The sequence below is a fragment of the Nesoenas mayeri genome (assembly GCF_963082525.1).
Source record: "Nesoenas mayeri genome assembly, chromosome: 1".
In the NCBI taxonomy this organism is placed as follows: domain Eukaryota; kingdom Metazoa; phylum Chordata; class Aves; order Columbiformes; family Columbidae; genus Nesoenas; species Nesoenas mayeri.
The window spans coordinates 32,681,902-32,706,102 of NC_137541.1; the positions used below are offsets into that span (position 1 = coordinate 32,681,902).

Consider the following 24,201-nt stretch of genomic DNA (forward strand, 5'->3'; position numbering starts at 1 on the left):
TGTTGGCTATCATGCTCTAGAAAGCTAAAGGTCCTGTTTCAGAAAAAAATGTATGCATGGAAAAATCACTGTCTGCAGATTTGAACATAATGGCTCAGACTTTAACCTCCACTGAAATCTGTTGGGACAGATTTAAATAGTTTGGGATGAGGTCTTTAAGTAACTGCAATGTCACTGGGAGGAGGACAGTGATGAAAGGAGAGCAGTTTCTTCCTGGAGATCAGTCTTTGATGATGGGAGTTATTACTGCACCAGATACTGGTATGAGTATCACTTTCAGCCTTAAAAAAAAAAAAATGAAAATCACCTAGCTTGTTAAAAATACACTGGTTCCATTTAAAAAATAACATATATATCCTGTAGCTATTGGAAGTGATGCCTTAGTGTTAATACACAGACTAATAAAAAAGTTACCATAAAAAGATTTGCTGACCAAGTAGCAATTGTCTCAGCTACTAAGACATTGGCAGTCCTTCCACAATTAACTTAAAATAAATGAACTTGTCCTTGTACTTCTTAAGCCAAGTCCAAAGGAATACTTTACAGGGTCAGTAGGGGAGCTTAATCTCTCCCTGATTTGTTTCAGTGCCTATCACCACACAATCCATTTGTCTCTGCAGAGGAGAAAGAATTTAATGATCTCTTGCACATACCTTCTCAGATAGGTTTAGAATTGCATTAGGAATAGAAAAGAAAGTGTTCTGTGCTTCCCAGCTCCAAACAATTCTCCATGGGAAGCTCCCATTGATCTAAGATGTATGCTCTGGTAGCTGAAATTTATGTTGAATAGTTTGTCTGTAGCTGAAACATATATCCAGCACACTGGTCCATTTATGTGCCTTGGACAATCGTTGCTTCTTTTAGCCCATTACATCTAATAGAGAACACAATGATAATTTGCATGCATTGCCATTCCTTATGCCAGCAGCATCAGCCTTCACACAAGACAAAACAGAACAAGTTGTCTGAATGTCCTCAAATAAAGGTAGGGAGTTAGGAGAGAATGTCAGGGTTTTTTACTTTTGTTTTCTTTTGGCTCACAAGAGCCAAAGTCAAAGTAATATTGGTGAAAAAAAAAAAAAAGTCTAAAACACTCCTTACTAAGGGTTCTTCCCCAAACTAAATATTTAAGAAAATGTTTGTGCTGAAATTCCTAAAGTATTGAGAATGTCATCAAACAAGATACAACAAAGCTGCATTGTCCAATATTTAAATGCTGGGCTGGTTCAGTTCCTAGGGCTTGGCAGTGTGGTAGGATCCCATGAGTCACTTAACATAACTGCCTAACATCAGAAACAGGCTTAAAAATCCAGTGCTTTCCATTCCTATCTGACACTCCTGATTTACATTATAGTAACTGATGAAAAGATTAACCTCACAACTGCAGCTGTCCAAAAGTTTGGTATCTACTTTAATTGCCTGGGCTCCCTGTATAGTCCATGGAAAGAAATGTGCACCTCCAGAAGGCAATTCATCCCATCTCCTCCAGACTCTTCTCAGCATCAAGTGCCCTCTGGAGGTGCCAGTCTCTTCCACTGGCTATTGAGAGAGTCTAACTGGTGATATCCATACTAGTAAATCCGAAGGATGGGTAAATGAAACAGTAAATGACAACAAGCTTGAAAAGGCTTGATTACAGTCTGCAGTCCTCCATGCAGTTACAGTGTTAGCACACTTCATGGCACCACTTTGGCTTGGTACCAGCCAATGTGCTCTGACACAATGCCAGGAATGGGTAGAGGGCCAGCACTGATCAGAGGCCATTCCCAGTCAGCCATCTGGATGCAGATTCTCTGTTGGGGGGCAAGGCAAAAAGAGCTTTGCCATGTACATGTGAGCCACCAAGTGCCACCTAGCCCCAGGGCCACCAGACTGTACCTGTCCTATTTTATTTACTAGTATAAATACAGATTATACTCCCAAATTCTACATGTCTAAAGCCATGTAGAATGAATCCATCCTCAATCACTAAAAAAAAAACCCCACACAAACAAATGATAAAAAAAATATTTAGCTGTGAAGCCTGCTTGCTTGTCACTGTGAAAACCTTAACTGCTGTACATTTTTTACTCTTCTGTGCCAGCTGTCATTAAATCAGACCCCAATCTTTTCACTTTCGGTGGCTCTGTTTGCACACCAGCAGAAGAAGAAAGGAAGAAGTGCAGAGGGAAGCACTCCACACTGCTTGAGACAAAGCAGCAAGGCTGCCACAGCTATCACTGCCTGAGCAGTTCTCATAAAACCATTTGGCAGAAACAGCCCATCATCTGGTACAAGGTATCACAACACCAGAAAGGAAACAGCCGTACTCACACATAACACCAGGCTGAGTGGTGTGGTTGACATGCCTGAGGGATGGGATGTCATCCAGAGGGATCTGATCAGGCTCAAGAAGTGGGCCCATGTCAACATCATGAGGTTCAACAAGGCCAAGTGCAAGGTCATGCCCCTCGGTTGGGGCAACCCCCAGTATCAATACAGGCTGGGAGATGAAGGGATTGAGAGCAGCCCTGCGGAGAAGAACTTAGGGATACCTAGGAATTAAAAACTGGACATGAGCTGACTGTGCACAGAAAGCCAGCTGTATCCCGGGCTGCATCAAAAGGACTGTGGCCAGCAAGTCAAGCAAGGTGATTCTGCCCCTCTACTCTGCTCTGGTGAGACCCCACCTGAAGTCCTGCATCCAGGTCTGGAGCCCTTGGTGCAGGAAAGACATGGACCTGTTGGAGAGGGGCCAGAGGAGGCCACATGATGATCAGAGAGCTAGAACAGCTCTGCTGTGGGGACAGGCTGAGAGAGTTGGGGTTGTTCAGCCTAGAGAAGAGAAGGCTCCAGAGAGATCTTATCGCAGCCTTTCGTTGCTTAAGAGGCCAATAAGAAAGACAGGGACATAACTTTTAGCAGGGCATGTTGCAATAGGACAAGGAGTAATGGTTTTAAACTAAAAGAGAGGATATCCAGGCTAGACACGAGGAAGATATTTTCTACAATGAGGGTGGTAAAACACTGGCACAGGTTGTCCAGAGAGGTGATAGATGCCCCATCCCTGGAGACATTCAAGGCCAGGCTGGACAGGGCTCTGAGCAACCTAATCTAGTTGCAGATGTCCCTGCTCATTGCAGGGGGGTTGGACTAGATGACCTTTAAAAGGTCTCTTCCAATCCAAACCATTTTATTGTTCTATGATTCTATGTTCTGTCTTGAAACAAACACAGCTAAAGAACAGTGTATTAAGCAGCACTTTTTACCAGCATTTATGATTGACTGTTCAATACTGAGGATAGTGCCTCCTTGAGCAACACACCCTAATTAGCAGCTTACCCAATTATAAGCCATCTGTGTTCACTCTGCATAATCTAGTCGGATGTCACATCCCCTGATATTGTTCTAAGAATTTAAAACAACAACAACAACAAGTTATTCTCAGAAACTGTCCAAATAGTAGATTTCAGCTCTGACCCCTTGAGCAAGAACTGTGGTCACTGAGCACACTGACCACAGCGTCCTGGTTAAACCTTGACACTGCAGTCAGCTCAGACCTTGAGATGAAGATAACAAGGAGTCGGGATACAGCTGGCACATATCTATGAACTCAGTGACAACTCAGCCTTTCCAACAAACTGGCCTGGAGGATAAGTGAGGCCCCTACAGTTTCCATTGTCTCTAACTTCCACTCTTTACAGTCTTTCACTGGAATTTAACTAACTTGTCAATGGGACTCCAATGGACACTCTCCATCCTTTTGTTCCAGCGAGCTGGCCACTTAAAAAGTTGATTTTTTTATTTTGAACACACTTTAAACAACCTAGATCAAATTAGGAATATTTTTTAAGAGAATTTTTTAGTTTTATTTTTTGATCTAATCATTTTTCTGGTAACTTGTCAAGAGAGTTACATATCTGCATACTAGTTACAAATTGAGTTATATAGTGGCATGAAATTAACCGCACTGGAAACTAAAAAGCTTTTGATAACATTAAGAATATCAAAAAGGCAATATCAGAGTAAACTTCAGTGTGCTGTGCCAGAACTGTATGTTAACGGGAAGAAGCAGTAATGCTTTATGACAAGGTCAGTGTCCATATGCTTATTCACATTTCTTGACCTTTCTCAAGGCTCCCAAGAAAAACAACTTTGTAAGAAGTCTTATGATGTGAGCACTTCCATATTAACATCTGGATGAAGAATTCCCAACTCAATTCACAGGTGGTACTTTACAAAAACATACTTCAGAGGACCAGGATATCAAACTCTGACAATATGGTCAAAGATATAAATAGAGGCTTGAACTCCACACATCTCACGTCCCTGAATTACCAATTCCCTGAGCCATCTAATATGCATGGAAATTCTGTGTAGCTGGTTAAAAAAAAAAAAGTATTTTCATTTCCTCTCAATTAGAATTAATCTACTCGAGTAATTTAAGGTTTCATAAAATGGGATGGTTTGTGTAACTTCTAACACAATTAAATATTAATAAACTCCTGTGGGAGCAAGATCAATGGAGTACAAAATGTCTTCCTGAATTTTACCTTACAAGATGTCACTTAAACCACTTATATATTTCTCTATACTCTGTAAGAAGTTTTATACAGCAGTAGAAGAGTGATGAAACCACACAGAAAAAATCTCAGCATTTACAGAATAAAGAAGTGTGCGCATCTCATGCTCAATTTCAAGAATGGATTCCACCACAGTCTAAAATAAATAACTATGACATGTGCAATAAACATTCATAATCAACCTGAAGTATTATACAGTCCATCTAGATAGTGATTAACCTAAAATCTAAATTTCCCCTTCTCTGGTCCTATTTGCAACAACGCCAAAATGCTATAAAACCAAAAGGTAATCACCAACCTTAAAAATTACAATATTAAATTTCCTCTATCCAGTTTTCTGTATAATTCTGTCTGACCTTTTGTGAAATAACATTTCTAGGTGTCTGGTTTTTGCTGATCTCTTGGGTCTAGTATGAGTTTTCTCTCCCTTTAATTACAGAAGAATCATAAATCTGAACCTCCATTTCTAGCGTTATAACATAAGGTTGAAAGTACATTCTTCCTGTGATAGAGGTATTAGAAACACCAGTCAAAACAAACACCAGGCAACTGTTCTTGAATTTCTAGCAGTTTGGTCTAAAAATGTAGACTATGGAAGTCTGCAGAAAATTTTTTAAATAACTTTTTTTTTTAGTTTTTAAACACTGATAAGAAATATATATGCTTAAACAAAAAACCCCTCAGTATTACTAAAATAAGCAAAATATCCCCCACCTGAATAATAAAAACATTCTGGTTATCTACTTCCCAAAATCTTTCAGTGGAGTCTAAGTTCCCTGATTCCTCAACCCAAATATTTCATCCCCTGACCAGTTCTTTCACTGACATGTTTACAGGAAGGTTCATTTTCTTTACAGATTACAAAAAAATTCTAAGGAGGAAGCACCACAGTAAAACTTACATTGACATTCTTTGCAGCATTTGCCATCCACATACGCCAGGGCAGAGTTAAGCGGGCAGTCAGAATGGGCACAAATCAAAGCTTCACACTGCACAGTACCATTCTAGAAGAATAAAAGGTGCTTAACTGGTAGTTATATTTAGCAAGAGCAGAGACGTTCTCTAACACAGGAGCTTAAAAATTTATTTTCAACTCAATGAACTCTCTAACAACATCCCAAAAAAAAAAAAAAGACATTTTAACATGGTTCTTTTAATAACTACAAGAACAGACACTATAGCTTTACAATCTTTTAGACATGTATGATGTGTTCCTTGAGATGATAATGATAAAAAAACTTCTTTAGATGCAAATCTATTTGGAGGTAAAACATTCTGCCAATCAGCAGTAAACTGACATGTTAATGTGAAATAATAGGCTCAGAGAACAATACTCTGCCTTATGATTTTTACATAAAAGACAGTACATTTCTAATAAGTAATAATAGTAATAATAAAGCTGCAAGAAAAATATGAGGCAAAAATACGTAATGCATTTAACACTAAATTCAAATAATTTTAAAAGCTATCAGCCAGATTTGATACCATGGACCAAGTCATCTTCTTGTCAACCACAAAACACCAAAAGCAAAATGAATATCCCTCCAAAAATACAAAGATCAAAATGATCCTGAGCTTAAGGAGAACCATTTAGCAAATTACAGATAGCAGCAAATCAATCCAAGGTGCAGTATAGACAACAACTCCCTTTTTAATAATTTCTAATGGTCTTTGGATTAGGCATTCAATGAGTTCAAATGGTATTAATGTGTTTTACATGAATGGACAATAACAAAGATGCCATGGTTTGCGACCTGAAGGGATACTTCCAATCACTTCTGGAGCTGTGATACCTTTGGTAATCTTCCATACACCTAATAAATCTTTTTCATTCACGATATAACAGAGTATGCATATGACCCTGACATTATACTCTTCATTACTCATTGAGATGTAACCAAAGATAACCAATGAGAATCAGACACAAGGGATATATTAAATCATTTACTAAGAAAGAGGCTGTGTTCATAGTGAGAAAAAGCATGGAGAAAAACCATCTGCAACTCAGTGCATGGGAATAACATGATAGCTAACTATACTGTATAGCATCTGCCCATGGTGATATAGGAGAGCTACAAATGCTGGCACTGCTGCAACAATAGGAAAACTTATTTATTAATACAATTCCTCAGATCTAGAACAGCTTATCTAGCACTTCATTGTTGTTACTACCTAGCATACACCTGGACATTTTCTCATTATTTGTCTCTATAACAATAACACCATAATCAGAGGAAACACCAGAGTTCCTGAGTCTCCACTCAAATCGTAGCCATACCATGCAAGTGCAATTCTTACAGCCATCTGTCCAGGACTCAAACTCTCTGTAAGTTGTGCCTTTCATTGTGCAGGTCCTTTCACAGTAGCACTGATCCAACTTGTTCATCCTCTGCTCCGCTTGGGACAACTGCATTTACAGTTCACAAAAAAGTTTTGAATTTGTAAGTGGTTTTCACATTAGTATAGACATGATTGAAACTGTTCTCCTTATCGTCAAGCATGCAGATGAGGGAATACGTGTAGGAAAATGCAGTCAAAAATACTAAAACAATTATTATCAAATACATTAAACCATCAGTCATTAGGAGATGGATATTAAGAAGCAAGACACAATGTATTTCATCTTTCACTAGTAACATGAGGGGCATCATGAAAAAAAGTGACTAGGTCAAGACCAGTATGGTCTCCAATTTCTTATCTCTGTATGTGTGAACTGATCAAGAATCTTGCTCTATGTCAACGACTTGCAGAAATTAGGTTATGCACAGAAGACCTGAACCTGACTAAAGAAGTAGAAGTGGAGGTAAAGGTCAAACCAACATATTAGTAACTGTTCTTCCACTTCAACCAAGTCATTTTTATCATTTGTTTACCAAATTAGCCAGGTAACAGCATTTGTGTACACATCTAAAGAACTGACATTTAAAAGCAGAAGACTAGTCTATGTTCACTGGCAGATATTAATGCTTTTGATGTGATATTTTGAGGGGGGGGAAAAAAATAAAAAGCTGCTTTGGATTATCAATTCCTTGTCTCGCATGTATTTTGTCTGAATATGCCTTTGGCAGCTCAGGCATAGAAAAGTCTTCAACCAGTAAGTCTTGATGCAATAAGCACTATAAGCACAGTAACCTACTTCATTCTAGGTTTATTGACTTTTGGCTTAATAGACAGAGCATGAATATCTAAGAGCTCTTTCCTTACTCAAGGATTTGGATTCTGTTTATTATTAAAATATATGATTCTATAAAAATATTAAAACATGACAAAGCTCTCTGAACTGAGAATTTGTATGTACAGACACTAAGCACAGATATACAAATAGAAACATATTATACAAACATATCATGCAGGGATCTTTCTTACACATACACACACATCCCCATATATGCACAAAAAAATCAAAACCACAGCAATTAAAGCCTTAGATTCCTCATTTCTTCTATGCCATGGCTCCTAGTAAGCATTACCTTAGCTGATGTTTTGGCTAAAATGTCTTGTAGTTCCATAATTTTCTGCACAAGTCCATGGAAATCATTACAAGTTGGACATGCTAGAATAACAAAATATGTATATTAAGAAAACTCCCATGTAGTCACAATAGGTTCAATGATATCAAAGTTGACAACCGATACACTGAAATTCAAGGTTTTAAGAAAGCCTGTAGAAGAGAAAGTAGGCACAAAGCACACCTTTCATTTTATCGTATAAGAATTAATAGACTTACTGCGATTAAGATCTGGGCATTGAGAAATAAATCCTTGAGGCATGACAAGTAATTGCACATCTTGCATTATACCCTATGTGTAAGTGGAGAGGGAGAAAAAGGATGCATTACTTTTACCTGTCAAAATTATGTCTTTCATTCACCATGTAAAACATTAAAGCTTACACAGAAAAACTGCCTGATAAAAACAATACTTATAAATACACAGCTTCTTGCCTGGACCAAATGCAGTGATAGATGTACTAACACAGACTTGCTGAATCTTTTTTAAAGACACAGGAAGCAAATAATTTTAAAGACATGAGATTAAATGTCAAGATGTAATTACGTGGCAAGAGTTTGCTTGTTTTGAATTCATTGTTATTTTTAGTTAGCCATTGCAGAAAAGCTTGAAAATGACCTTTAAAAGTAATTTGAAAAACAGCTGCAGTTTCAGTTACTTTGAAACTCTTTTAAATAAAATGCAAATGTTTCACTAGGCTATAACTGTCAAGCAGAAGTGAAGATTAAATAAGCTTGAGTCAGGAAAAGCACATTCATGCAAACCCTTTATGACTTTGATCGGGATCTTTCCATAAAGCACGCAGAATACAGAGAAACAACATGTCTGTTACACAGCTGCTGAGTCACATGTCGTCAGGATTTGGGGGAATGGGAAGCTTAGCATGAAATTTAACTATGCCATCTGGAAAGGGCCAGTTTCACCCAGAAGAATAGATCCCATGCTTGCAGGCAGAATTTACATGCAACCTTAGTCATTAAGGTACAACTAGCAGCCACCTTGCTGCTCTCCAAAAGCAAAGGCCAAATAGTAACTTCAAAATGAGCTATGCCATCATATTCACTCTAGATGTCACTTTCATTCATGACTCCCTCCCTGCATCTCCAAAACCTCTTAGGAGGAAAAGCAAAATAATTACAACATACCGACAATGCTTCACAACACTAAGAGCACAATACAAACTAAATGCAAAAGTCAGCATTTCATCCACATACACATGGTGTTTAATACAGATGTTGCAAAGTCAAAGAACCAGAATTTTGACCTCCGATGAACGACATGGGGTGACTTAGCAACCTAAGTGACCTACAGAGAAGGGCAGGTGTCACTGGAGAGCAACTAAGAGGGTACTTAAGTACCATACCTACCTTTCCACCTTAACAACAAAGCTATAATCTAGGGCTACTGGATGCTCCTCAGTGCTGCACAAGGAACTCCAGTGATTCAGTTTGGGGCCCCTCACTATAGGAAACGTATTGAAGTGCTGGAGAGAGTGCAGAGGTGGGGGATGAAGCTGGTGAGCACAAGTCTTACAAGGAGCAGTTGAGGGAGCTGGGGCTGTTTAGTCTGGAGAAAAGGAGGCTGAGGGGAGACCTTATCAGTCTCTACAACTACCTGAAAGGAGGTTGTAGCATGGAGGGTGTTGGTCTCTTCTCACAAGTAGCAAGTGGTAGGACAAGAAGATATGGCCACAAGTTGCACCAGGGAAGGTTTAGATTGGATATTAGGAAAAAATTCTTCACAGAGAGGGTGGTGAAACAGTGGAACAGGCTGCCCAGGGAAGTGATGAAGTCACCATCCCTGTGGAGGTGTTTAAAAGGCATACAGACAAGGCTCTTAGGGACATGGTTTAGTACTAGAGTTAGGTTAGGGTTGTACTCCATCCTAAGGGTCTCTTCAAACCAGAATGATCCTATGATTCTAACAGTGAAAAAATAAGTGTGCCTGAGACAGGGCTTCACATCAGGACTTCCCACAGCACGTATTCTGTAAGTCAGGAGCAAAGACCTCTTTAAAGAGCACACCAAAAAGCTCACTGTATTAATTTCTCCTCCCTTCCTTCCTTGGAGTCATCAATTTTGGGAGACTGGACTAGATGATCTTTTGAGGTCCCTTCCAATCCCAAACATACTGTGATACTGTGAATTTCAAACTCATGCCAACCCAAGTTATGGCATTTTCATGAGAAGGAGGAAAGGCAGGGTCCAACCCATTCAACTTTAAAACTCTCTGAACACATTAGCCAGTACCCAGATCATTTAGCTATTAACCAACGGTCAAGCTCCTCCAACTATTTGAAGAGTGTTATTCATCATATAACAGCTGTGACATGAGCTGATTCTGTCACTTGCCAGAAATTCAGGTTCCTTTTTGTTCTCCTAAAATAAAAACAGGGAGATCTACCCCAACTGGTTTCCCAAACCAGAATCTCCTGACAGTACATGAGAGGCTTTGCACAGGCTCCTAAAGAATCTAGGGGTTCAAATTAACACACCGCTGGATGCCAGGTACTGAGAGAAGTTACATGGTACCAGAAATCAGATAGCTAGTATTGCTCTCTCAGACTTCAGACCTTAAGGTGAAACAAGTACAAATACTACCCAGCATGAATACATTGGTTTAGTGTAGCAATATGAGGTCCAAAATCAAATACAGCCAAATAAAATCTTTTTAGAGTGACTAATGATTTAGAGTACTTTTATCCCTCTGGACAAGCCATTTAATCACTCAAAGCAGTCCAATTTTTGGAAATAGCTAAGGACTTGGACCTCTCAAAATCAGGTCAGTAGGAGTTGTCCCACAGTTAGTGTCTAAAAACATAGGCTCTCCAAAACACTAGGAAGTTTTGAAAGTTCTCCTCTTCTAAACTTAGTGAATCTCCTGTCTTCCATGTCACATTTTTAGATGTGGTTTGACCATTGGTACTATATTATGCTAAAGAAATCACTTAGCACAATCTGTTTTAGCTATATCAATGCTCTTTTAATAGCTGTCCATTTCTGTATTTCTGTTAAGCTGGTTTATATTTGTAACTGAGGCAAAAATCTCCACGTATTTTGTTTAAGTTTATCCTAATTGAAAAGAAACAAAAAATACAGTCCACTACTGGAGTACTTATTATTCTACATCTAATGAACTTCTTCATAGTGAACATGATTTGGCAGAAAGAATATAATCAAGTCAAAAACTGAGAAAGAACAAAAAAATAAAGGAATATTTTTAAAACTATTAATTATTAATATAAGCATGTACAATAAACAAAGTGTATCTGAGATCAGTTTAAGCAGTGTATCAACATCTGATTTTATTCTTGGAGTCAACTGCTTATTTAAGACAGAAATACAATTTTGCATCTTGTTTAACAGACATCCTCTTAGTCTTTCGGAGGAAAGAAAACACAAATTGAAAAATAAAACCAAAGTCATGATGCAGTTTTCAAATCTGAGTGCCCCACGGGACCTCTGTATTTCATACACAACAAAGACATAAATTAGCATTTAAGTATAGCAAACAGTATTTCAACCTCCAAAAACTGACTTTGGCACAAAAGCACAAAACTTGCTGTGAAAACCATAGTCAAAATGTTTTACACTGAAAAAAAGATTTAGCAGGCCATATTTTAAAAAGTTATTCAGTCGGTGTTCAACATCATCAATTCTGTTTTGCAGCAGAAGTAAAAAGATATCTACAAGGACAAAAACGGGACTATAGTGTGGAAGGGATCCACAGGGATGCCATCATTTGTTAAAGCAGCTCCAGAGAAGACTGAGGCCAAACCACTCCTGTGACCTAATGGACTCAGATGAACCAAAATTTACACTCCAGTTCAACATAGCATTCACTTCTTCCATCTTGCTAAACACCAGGTGCTTGCCATATATGTGTGTCAAAGCAGAAGCAGTAAGCAAAAAAGCATGTACAAATATTCCTCCTCTGGGGAAAAAAAACATTCTCTTCATTGATGCTAGTCATCTCATTCATTTCTGAGCCGAGAAGATATTATGATGAAATCTGAATCTCATAAAGGCAATGAAACTGGAATTCCCTAGACTGTGGTGTTCTGTAACACGCACAAAAAAATGCAGCTAGCTATGAAACAGACCTTGTAGCGAGGAGGGTGTCAGTCTCTTTTCCGAAGTAGCAAGTGATAGGACAAGACAAAATGGCTTCAAGTTGCACTGGGGAGGTTCAGATTTGATATCAGGAAAAATTTCTTCACTGAAAGGACTGTCAGGCATTGGAACAGGCTGCCCAGGGAAACTGGTTGAGCCACCATCACTGGAGGTGTTTAGATGTGAAGATGAGGTTCTTAGGGACATGGTTTAGTGCCAGTGTCGGGTTAACAGTTGGACTTAATGGTCTTAAAGGTCTTTTCCCACCAAAACGATTCTATGACTTATCTCCTGGAATTCTGTTGCACTTGGCCATTTACCTTTCCCTGTCTTAGGCTGCTCTTGGCTGTGTCATTTGGTGACATCGAGCCCTATGCATGCCAATCTGCAACTTTATTTAGTGCAGTCCAGTCTGATGGAAACAGCTCACTGCATCAGATATGCTGATACACAACACTCAGAACTATTATGATTACAGAAGCACAGGCTGGTTGAGGTTGGGAGGCACCTCCTAGGATCATCTACTCCAACTCCCCTGCTCAAGCAGGATCAGCCACAGCAGGTTGCTCAGGACGTTGTCCAAATGGCTTTTGAACAGCTCCATATTCATCTTACTCTGACCCACCTCACAGCAGAACTGTTTAGTTATGTTCAAATAGAATTTTGGGTCTTTCAGTTTTTGCCTATTAATCTTCAGCCTGTCAGTGGGCACAGCTGGGAAGAGTGTGGATCCCTCATCTTCATTCCCACCACACATTCAGGTATTTATACCCACGGATGAGATTGCCCCTGAGCTTCTCTTCTCTAGGCTGAAGAACTCCAGCTCTCTCAGCCTCTCCTCCTATGAAAGATGCTCCAATCCCTTAATCTTTGTTATTTAAGTTCACTCTTTTCCTTTCAGAGAATGCATACCTTAAAATAACCATGTGCATTATTCCTCTGTCCCAGCCAAAATGTTGTACCCAAAGGTAAGTCCATGAAGGGCTTCTCCACCACTCTCTCATAAATTCTGAAAAGGAAGAGCAAAACAAAATCCCAAGTTGTCATCAATTAATTTACTCAGAGCTGGAATGTTCCAAATGTGATAACTTACCAAACAACACTCTTTACTTACTTATTGCAGTCCACATGTAAAATCAAGTGAGAGGCACTGATGGCTAAGGAAAGCCTGTGCCATTTATCATCCGCCAAAATGTATGGGAATACTTCTGTGTGGGAGCGATGACTGCCTGAACGATAATGCAACCTGATTTCATTCCGATGACCGCTGCTTTCCAGCTCCAGGTACCTGTACCACAAACGTATCATCATGTCACAAACCATTCTTATCAGCACAGCAGCATTTTACATAATACAACTTCTCATTATGATGCAGGGACAATTAAAAGAGAGGGAAAAACAAGCAAGGAGACACAAAGACGAAAGTAGACGCTTTCCAGGTTTGCACTGCATCCTTCTTAATAACACTGAGCAGCAGGTTCCAACTGTCACGTAAGTACACAAGATCACAAGCCAAATTTTTTTTCTGCTAAGAAACTATTTTCCATAACACAATATGATTGGAAATATAGCTACCCTATTGTGAATAAATGCCTCATATCCTAAAAGCACAGTAAGGATACTCTGAAGTCATGAACGCATGGAAGACAACACCAAGTTTTGTGATAAGGACGTCATTAATCATTACCAACCAGGGAAGTAAGCAAGAACCAAGACTGGACACTGCTTTGTTTGCTTTTGGATGTACTGTTAACACCCCTTCCATTTTTTGCAATGAAATTTCTCCAAAGAAATACAAAATTGAGAAGTGCTAATTCTTCAGAACAATTTATAATGTCTACATATTTGCTTTGTTAAATAAGTATGTGTATTGGTGTGTGTGCACATATATTAATATATATGTGTGTGTATATGTACGTACGTATATGCATGTATATATGTATATACATGGTAAAAATACAGTATTGCAGCTGTACCAAGATAAGTCCACCATACACTAGATTTGCACATTGCAAACACAAGTTTTGCTGGTGAAATTCCAGCAGATCAATTTAAAAATCATCCCATAACTAAACTTGGTACTTAGATAGGCCTACTTCTTGTATATCAGACCTCTTCTGGGAACAAGCTTGACAAAACATTTGTCTTTTAAGTACTGTGTTTCTCATTTTTAAGTCCCCCTCTCAAAAAAAAATTGCTTTTAAAACAGGAAAGAAAAACAGAAATGCAGATTCTCTAATAATCACATGCAGCCTACAGCTAAAAAGCAAGGAAAATAACACTGTATGTGGCGAGATGCACAACTGAGAGAATGGACAATTCATTTTTGTCTGGTTTTGCTGCTACATCTGCAATCAGGCATGACAGTGGTTTGCAATCTGAGTGCACATCTGTTTTAGGGTGATGTCATTTACTTGAACAAGGTCTCTATATTAAAGAACAGACAAGAAAATGACTGCAGTTTTCAAGAGTGAAGATGAGACCAAATCAAAACCATCTTGTACCATCATTTTCCCTAGGAGGTGGTTGGGTTCACTGCACATCTTCCTTCACAGTGTTTCACAGTGGAACATGCCTAGCAACAGCACAATAACAATTACCCTTTGGCAAAACCGGTAAAGGATAATTTATTCTTCCTTACCAGTATTAACACCGTAGTTCACTAGAGTCAGCAATATATTTTATAATCTGAGATAATTTACCTCCTTGTGGCCCAAAAATAATTTTTGCATTGGCAAGAAGTGTAAACTAATTGAAGGTCTGGCTGGAAAAAAAAATGGGCAATAGTGGCAGGACATCATTCAACTTAATAACTTCCTTCATAACTCAAGCTTCAAGGATAAAAATAAGGTCACTCTCAACCTAAGGAAGAAGTGGAACGTTAGAGAACTGGAGTCCTCCAGCAACTTTTAAGCATCTCCACCACACTGAAGATACAATCTAGAAGAAGAAAGGGATGGATATGTTGAAATATTATCTCCTGGTAGAACCAAGAGATAGCTCCTGCTCTCTTCAATGAGAGAACTGATGCCAGCACACAAAGATGCAGGCAGGGAACAAACTACACCAGTAGACATACAGTCAGTACAAAAGGTATAAAATGAACAGTCACGTTGCCCCCTTAGGCAAGTAAGACAAGGAAATCTCTCAGAATGAAACATGAATTTCCCAATCAAAAGAAGATCGACTGTAAAAAATTCAGGAATTAAGAACTGCTGAGAGAGGTGCTGACATTCAATGATGCTGCAATAAGCAAGGAAAACTTGCTATGCAAAGCTGCACAATAACTGGGGACACTTGGGGCTTTGTTTTAACTATGATTAACATGCTGTTTTGAGATACACAGGCAATCTCTTTTGTTGTTCCATTTGGTAAACTAAGAAATACATCTACCTTCCAAAGGCTTGATGATTGTTAGAGAAAATGTGCATCAAAATAGAAAAGAAAATAAGAGCCATAAGGAGAATTATTAGGAGAATAATTTATAGTTTACTAATAATCTGTAGAGGCTGCAAGAAAAATTAGAAAAGCAGTGCAATGACAGCTGGAACAATACTCCCTTCAGCCTGAACTAACACCCTAACACCGAGACACAGGGAAGTGTTTACCACTTCCACTTTATTTTTTTCAAAATACTGTGCTTGCTATTCCACTCTTCTAGATTTGCTTAACTGCTTGGATTTAAATGGCTCTGTCTCAGTCTCATGAGCCTCAAAAGATGGGACAAGCCTCAGCACTGACAGATACGGGTGGAAATCCAAGGTCTACCCCCAGTGAGGCTTCTCATGCCATCTGTGAGGCTGTAACACTTGGGTACATGCTTTCCAAAGGTTTGGAAGAGTCTTTGAGAAAGCAGGCTAAGCATTAACAAATATAGTTGGACTTTAAAAATTCATTTGTAGTGACAAAAATACACTTCTCTGTATACTCAGGACTACTCATCTTTCAAGAGAGGAAAGAGAGTGATCTTAGTTCCTATAGGACATACTCCCAAAGGACATCATAACTGCATGATACTGCAGTCTTCTCCTAAAAAAGAATCTCATTACTGAAAAGTTTCAGGGGAACCCCATCAGCTGAATCACTGTTTTGTCCATATGAGCCCAGCCATTGCAGGGAGAGCATCAGCTCAAGAATTCCCATTACTAACATCACTACTGCCTCTCCGCAGAGCTCCAAGGCACTTTTATATGCTGCAAATGGGTCTTGGAGTGAAAAATAAACCATAATGAGAAAGACAGTACAACAGCAGAAGCTGCTTCCCCCTTTACTAATGTCCATGATCTCTGTGGTTGTTTAATCAATACCAGCCTACTTGATTTTAACCCCTTGAAAACCTCACACACTTTGGGTCAAATGGATTTAATTTAGTGGGGAGATGATATGTGCTTAGGTTTACCACCTTTGACATATGGATAAGAAAATGCCAACCTGAAAAAAGGTTGTTACACCTCTGCAGATAAGTCTGTGCAGGCACAACCATTGCAAAGGCAACAGCCAAGGCCACCAATTTCTGCTTGAAAACCAGTCAGACAGCAAACCCTGACGTACTGACTAAGGCTGAGCTCATCTTCGTATTCCCAGAGGAATTTCAGACAGAAAGCAGCAATGTTTTCTCTGCTGCCCAGCACTCATCCATCGTCACTGCTGGATAAGAGTTGAGAGCCAGCAGATCTGCTCAGCTGTGAAGCTGCTACTGTCCATCCCAGCAAAGGGCACGTGGTCTGCAGGAGCCTGGGCAGGACCTGCTCCTCAGGCTGTGACAGACCAGCACGAGGGAGACCGTGGAAGCCAGGATGTACAGCAAAAAGCTAGAGATGTAGGAGGTAAAACACCAGATGGTTCTGGTATACGTAGTAGCAGCCTTTGAGAAGAGGGATGTACGGCCCTTCCAGCTACAGCCAGCATTGGTAATGCCAAGTCTTTGATGGCTCACTCACGCATTTGGCATCCCCGCTCTCACAGCAAATGCACACTGTAGCTGTCCACTCTTACTCCAGGCAACTAATAAAAATCAACTTCCATTTCCAGCATGTAGACAAATGCTTTAGAAGATAAAGGCAAGATATCACGACTGCTGCTTAGGAATTTATTACAGTGTGGGTTGGTGGTTTTGAGGTTTTTTTTTTTAACTTTTACAACTCACATTTGTAAGTATAGTGTTTAAAGAGTTCTTCACAGCTCTTTGATCTACACCAAGAAGAAAAGGAGAACCAAAAAAATTAAAGACTAGTATGTACTTAAAAAACTTAAAATCCGTATCTCCATTGCTTATAAAAATCTTAATCTGAAGATTTTTTATATGAAAGTCATGACTTTTTTGTTAGGTATAATTACATAAAACACAAAAAAAAAAGACATCCTACTCAGTAGACCCTATTCATTGCAAACTATGACTACAATAGCAGTAAGCCATTCTGCTGAGTGCAGATTATAACGATGTAAAAGCAATTCATGCCACACAGCCACCACGTCCAGCAATGTGTTATTTGCTATTTTCCATGGTATGATGACAGGGTAGTCAGGAGTGTGAGCCTTATGTTTCTTTTTGAAGCAATGCTAAAGTGTTCTGAAACATTAGCTAAGTGTATTTACTGCTTGGTACACCCCCCAGAACAATATGGCACCCAAATATCCCCAGATGGATTCTAAACACCAAGTGGCAACTGCATGATACCTGTAAGACTAGTCCCCACCTCTCACTTTACACTACCACTGGGCCTTACTGGCTTTGCCCTTTTCCCTGACTATCTGGAGCTTCACGTAGGGAGGAGATGACTGACAGTATTGCTGGGGAGTGATAAATAAAAAAAACTGGTCTTCACTTCTCTGGTTAAGTTGGTAGCAAGTGCACAGTGGACAGAAAAGCCACTAATTCAGTTTCTGTCCCTTTCTTATGCTGAAAAGTTTTAAAGCAAGCCAATAATGTTATGACATAGGATATCTTTGTTCTAAAATTCTGATCCATTCATTAAAACCAAATCTTCTGATAGAAACAAATGTTCTTGTAGCAAGGCTTTTAGGGTCCAGGATGAAACACTTGATAACATGACAGAGAGATAGGTTAAATCTAAGACTCTCTGAAAGACTTTCTCAAATGCTCTTACATGTTGCAGTTATTACCTATTTGGAAGCAGAGATCCCTAGTGAAGAGAGGTTGAAATCAGAAGTGAGTATTTCCCGTATCAAAACAGAGTGCACAAACAATGGGACAGTGAAACCAGTCTCTCAGGTCAACCTGATGAAGCTCTCCCATTATGTAGAATTCATCAGTCAAAAAGAGTAAGTCAGCTCCAAGAGCAACCTAAATTCAGTAAGCTGATTTCAAGTTCTATGCCTATACTAATAAATAAAGCCAGCAAGGCCCATTCCCTGGCCCTGAAGACAAATATTAACACTGGCGCTCCATTACAACTCATATCCATATGGATGCTCTCTCACACTTTCCCTGAAACAGGTAGGTTTTTCCACATTGTCTGTTGTGAACAGTCCCGGGCCAATGCTGCTCCACAAATCGTGCCCCGACATCATCTGCAAGGGTGCTAATTGCAGGAGACAAGACCATGCCAAGGAAGATGGTAATAATTATGCAGAATGGGTAACAGCAGATCCATGCTCCAGTCTGGGCCTGGGCGCTGTTTGGTTTACCAGCACAGCCCTGGCCATGTGCTGCCAACAAAAGTTTTTGCTGCACTGAATAGGAGAGGAAAAAAAATTGACGCTCCTCAGGACACTTGTCTCAGATGGAAGAGAACCAAGTTCAAGTCCCTGCTCCAGATCAGACAGAGCAGAGATTAACAGTGGAGGAAAATGCTTCTGAAGTACCCAGCAATGAGCTACTAATCATTCTGGCATTTACATGTCTACTGCTGTTTATTTTCTTCTACCACAAAAAACGTCAACCATTTCAACTTCGTTCCAGTAGGACCACCGTTTATCGCACTGTATAGCTATGAAGGACAGCTGGAGAGGAGGAAGGTGCATTCCTGATGTGGAGACAGAGCCCCATGCTGAGACATGCACAGAGGAACACCTTCCATATCAGGATGCTCATGGGAGGGAACTGTCAGGTGACAGATGCCTGGAAGGGCACAGACACATCATCTCTATACCCAATTCTAGCTAATTAAGCACGTGGGAGAAAAATGTATGTCAATAAGATCTTGTTTCTATCAACATCTTGCAGCCTCTCCTGATTTCAGTGTGGCTGCTGTGATCTGGAAGACTTTGCTGGCTTTGAAGGCAAGAACTTACCTCTCACCTGAGAGATCTCTCTGCTCACCTCTGTCTTCAAGCTCAACTGTCTCCCTAAATCACGGTAGCAAAAATCTTGCCTTCCCCCCTCTGCAGAGTCTGCATAGCTTCTGCTGAGCTTACCACTAAGATCCAAGAGTGCCTGGTCAGCACAGGAGCAAGATATCCCAGACCTGCTAATGTTACTGCTGATGACAAGGCAAGGTTCCCAGCCAGCCGTCCCACAGCACTTGCAGGAGCTCAGCAGGAGCTAGAAGCAAAATGTCCCATCAAGCTCCACAAAGCATTCCAAGAAGAGCTATTCGCCCAAAAGGTGCTGGCTTGGCCTTGCACAAATTCAGACCTGGTGTTACGGCAAATTATCCATGCCATCTCTGTTCCGAGCTGTGAATATGAAATCAAATTCCCAAACCAAGAAATACATTTTGAAACACAATTCTTGCCTTCGAACAATTGCTCTCATGCCTCCCATCTCTCTCACTAATTCAATGCATTGGATATTTATTGCCATTTTGTTCTGTGACACAGCCCCATTAATATCAATTTTGCCTATCCGAAGCTTCCTTTTGTGCTAAAAATCAAGGAGGGAAGAAACTTTCCCAGATCAAACACACTAAAACCAAATGGCATAAACCATCCCTCTCACTCTTTTTCTTGACAAAGTTTCTCCACAGAGAGCAAGAGAACTGCAAATACAATAAACAACTTTCATATATATATATATATATATATATTTTAATAAAAGCAAAAGCCAGTTTCAACATAACTCTTCACATTTTCTACTCCGACAGAATACAGATTTCTTTGTTATTATTTGTTAACAGAAACCCTTTCAAACAATAGTAGAAGAATAATGGTATCTGTCAAAACTCACATTTCAGCTATTCCAGTGGTGGTTTTCAGTGTCATAGGCAGGGACAAGTCTTTTGTCTCGTATTCAAGTAGATCTGTCACTAGTCTCAATGCAAACTCCAGGCTCACAGGAGCACTTTGTAATAAGTTCTTGACCAAATCACCCTGGATTAGTTGGCGCTATGATGATTTACATCAGCAGACAGGTTAACTTGACTTGATTTAACAGAAATTACAGGAAGGTAGTTTTAAGGCAAGTGCATTACAGGAATTAACATCCTAACGGCTATTTTTTGTTGGTTTTTTTGGGTCAGGAACTGTAAACTAAACTGAAGCAAACCAAATTTCAGGCAATAGTGACAAGGCATCAATTTAATAACATCCCTTATAAACAACACTTAAAGAAACAGGCCACTCCCAATGTTATGAAGACATTAAACTGAATACAATACAAATTGCTGTTTTTCCAACCATGCACTCAGGGATAGAAATTAATCTCTCAAACCAACAGAAACACGGAGCCTGCCTCTTTTGATACACAGGCAAGAGCCCAGTCAAACCATCAATGGCTACACAGAGAATGCTTTCTCCCACAGAATCTTCTCACACACTAGGAAGAGAGTGAATGAATGTAAGAAAGTGCTTTTTTTGACCTTTGATGGAACATGCAAACTGCATCAAAAGAAGAGGCAGCTGACACCAGAGGAGATTTAAATTGCTAGAGGAAGTCAATTCAAAAGCAATCTATTGTTATGAACAAATTTAAGAGCATTCATAATTGTCAGAATAGTGGGAAACAGCAACTAAGATTTGCAAACAAAAAAAATAAAATACACAACACTACAACTATCCACTCTTCCAAAGAAAGAACAGCACAGAGTGGTTTATAAACCAGAAATAAGCTACTACTTCTTTTGGCAAAGGGAACAGCCACATACAGCTTTAATGCCTGAAAATTAATTCCATGTTACTCTTACCTAATGTCTACTCTGCAAGTTATTGTGGGGGAGAGGGAGAGAGCCTCTCAAATAAAACCAACAGTATTGGTTTAAGCAGTAAATATTGAAAGTTTTTCTCAGTGTAAGGCATTTGCAGCAGATTTTGTGGTGTCAGAGAGGAGACTTCATACTGCAGTCTAGAAATACAGACACTTGTACATCAAGAGCAGAGAACATACAGTTCCACCACTATTTTAATACAACGTCACATGATAGAACAAAATTTATGCACCAGAAGTTCACCTCTAGCAACTTATCTCCTTATACAGCTAAATCTGCAAGAAAGAAAAATTGTCTCAGGTAATTTCCTCCTAGATACAGAAAGAGGTCTGAAACTGCTGCACAGTACTGCCCGTTTGACAGCAAAATAATTGCAAGACACCAACAGCTGTAAGAACAAATGGTGAGTAAGGCAGATATTGAATAAATTAGTCGAGATACACAATTAAGTGTAGGGAATGCCGAGTCACAAAATTATATTAATTTCAGTGCTCCGTTTCACGATATAAGAAGCGTTAACTTAGGGAAAGAATGGTTAAACTACAACCCAATGATTTCATCCTTTAAGGGTCCCAACACAAAGTATCTCAAGAGACATGAATATAACATTAGTTGCATAAAGCCATCTAACCATAAAGAGAGGAAAAAGCTTTATTACATCACTCCACTGTTGCCAGTTAAATGAAAATATGATGGAATCGTGAGACCTAACATATATTACAACCCCATTGCAGATTAAAATCATCTCTGCTGATTCTTCCATCAAGAAGCAGCAAAGACAAATTCAGAAGGGAAATGAGGAGGATAATACAGCTTAAAGTGAAGGCTGAGAGCAAGCACACAGCAATCAGTGTATAACAGTGCTTCTACTTGGACTTAATGCATTACTTCATTAATGTAATTCAAAATATTTACCTCATTACTGTAAAGTACAATGCATTTTAGACAGGGCACTCTATGTGGTCAAGGTGATGCTCTCAAGTTAAGAAAACATTTTTAACTTCTATCTTTCAGAAATATGCCATACCTAAATTTGCCCAGAAATATGCATTCAGCTGCCTGAAACTCATCTGAACAACCATGGATGTGCAAATTGGATTCTCAGATACCACAGGAGTTTTCTTGGAAGTATCACCTGCAATGCACCCAGAACTACCACTGCCTGAACACCTCAGACTCTATAGTCACTAGGGAAAAAAGGCAATCCCTGCGCACAAATATGAAAAAAATTAGAAAGGGATAGTTACAGGCATCATTTCAGATTCTTTAAGATCAGTTTTACAATATTTTAATATATTAAATACTAGAGGAAAAACATAATCATTATAAAAGGCAAAGACAGCTTTCACAGTCAACAAGAAAAATAAAAGCATTTAATAGAGCAGTGAAAGATTATTATATCTGCAGAAAATCCTTTCAGGAATCACTTTTTGTGGTGACAGCAACAGCCCAGCCCCAGTAAATGTCCAAGCCTCAGATTTACATGGAGAACTTCTGCATCTCTCTGATAGCCCAGGGACACATGACATTAGAGGAGAAGCTTTGGAGAGCAGTCCTGTCAGCTTCTTAAGACTCAAAGCCTTAAGTAGTTGCATGACCTTGTCTCAGTGGAAGTATTCATTTTTTATGTTTCTCAAAAGGGAATCAGAAAAAAAATACCTAGACAACACAGTCTAAGTCAGTAAACTCTGAATCATCAAACTATTTTAAGTAAGTAGTTTTAAAGAAAATTATAAAAATAACACAAGTAACTGCAATTTAGGAAATGTTCTCAATTGTTGTAAATTAGCATATTTGCACCGAAGTCTCTAGACCTATTGAAAGAGAGGATGAGGTTTTACACTATTTTCAAAAATGCATAAAATATTTCTCAAGCTACTGAATAACAGAACATACATTTTACCACTTTTTTCAACAAACACTTTGATTTTTTTATACCCTAGAAATTCTTCTACCCTAGAACCATTAGGGGTTACAAAACCACTGTAAATTAAGATGTGAAAAGTTACTTGAGTGATGACTGATTAAATCCTTCCATTACTGCCACCTCCAGCCTTCCTCACCATCATTGTACTCCCTTACCACAGAAAAGCAAGAGCTTTCAATTAAGAAATTAATTGTGTGATTCAATCACACAATTCAGCAGAGGAGCTATACAAGGCTGAAGCTGGTGCAAAGGCGTGGAGTCAGGTCTGGCATTGCTCCTTCTCCTTCCAACTGTGATGACTGCTCCGACAAAGAGTTCATTAGAAGTTGTTAAAGAACTACAAGACTGTTACAAACAAGTCCCTGGACAGAAGTGGACAAGGTCAGAGAAATGGAAATCCATGACTGAAGAAGCAGTTATTTAATTTAATTATTTAATTATTTAATTTAACCTATCCAAATGCTTCCTTTTAATTCATATTAATACGTTTGCTTGCCTTTATTGCCATTCATCATAAAAGAAAATAAAAACCATCACAGATACTAAAGACGATTGAGATGCTAGCCCAATTTCAGTATTATCAGCACCCCAGTCAGCCCTCATTTTAGCACCAATTAATTTAAACAAACGCTACTATGGCACACAGACAATATTCTTTATATCCTAGGACAGAATAGATCACAATGCGTTTATTAAAAGCTTAAGGGTATATTTAGCTTAATAGCCACAAGTTCCTTCTGGTCATGCTCTTGTTGAGACTGATTTTACACCGGCTGAGGCTAACAAAGGTTTTCTCTGACTCTATGTGGATCAGATTGGGCCTAATATATTTGAAAAAAATTCTTCAAGTTTCTTTTTAATTAGATTACCTAATTCTCTCTCAAAGAATGTGATAAAATATTCACAAGTAGATTGTTCTTTAGCTGCTTCATCCAAAACTGACCTAATGAGTGACTCTATTGGCCTAAAGAATCTAGAAGGTTTTTC

General features: G+C 39.1%; 1 protein-coding gene across 1 annotated transcript in view; it reads right to left on the reverse strand.

Annotated features, from left to right (window-relative positions):
* Positions 1-24,201, reverse strand: part of NELL2 (neural EGFL like 2) — a gene marked incomplete at both ends in the record, with an annotated part of 152,729 nt that overhangs the window by 105,209 nt on the left and 23,319 nt on the right. Inside the window, 6 exons of the mRNA XM_080359060.1 lie at positions 5,464-5,566; positions 6,841-6,969; positions 8,033-8,115; positions 8,290-8,362; positions 13,096-13,192; positions 13,298-13,471. Of these exons, the coding sequence (XP_080215186.1) occupies positions 5,464-5,566; positions 6,841-6,969; positions 8,033-8,115; positions 8,290-8,362; positions 13,096-13,192; positions 13,298-13,471 (659 nt within the window). The remainder of the gene's footprint in view (positions 1-5,463; positions 5,567-6,840; positions 6,970-8,032; positions 8,116-8,289; positions 8,363-13,095; positions 13,193-13,297; positions 13,472-24,201) is intronic.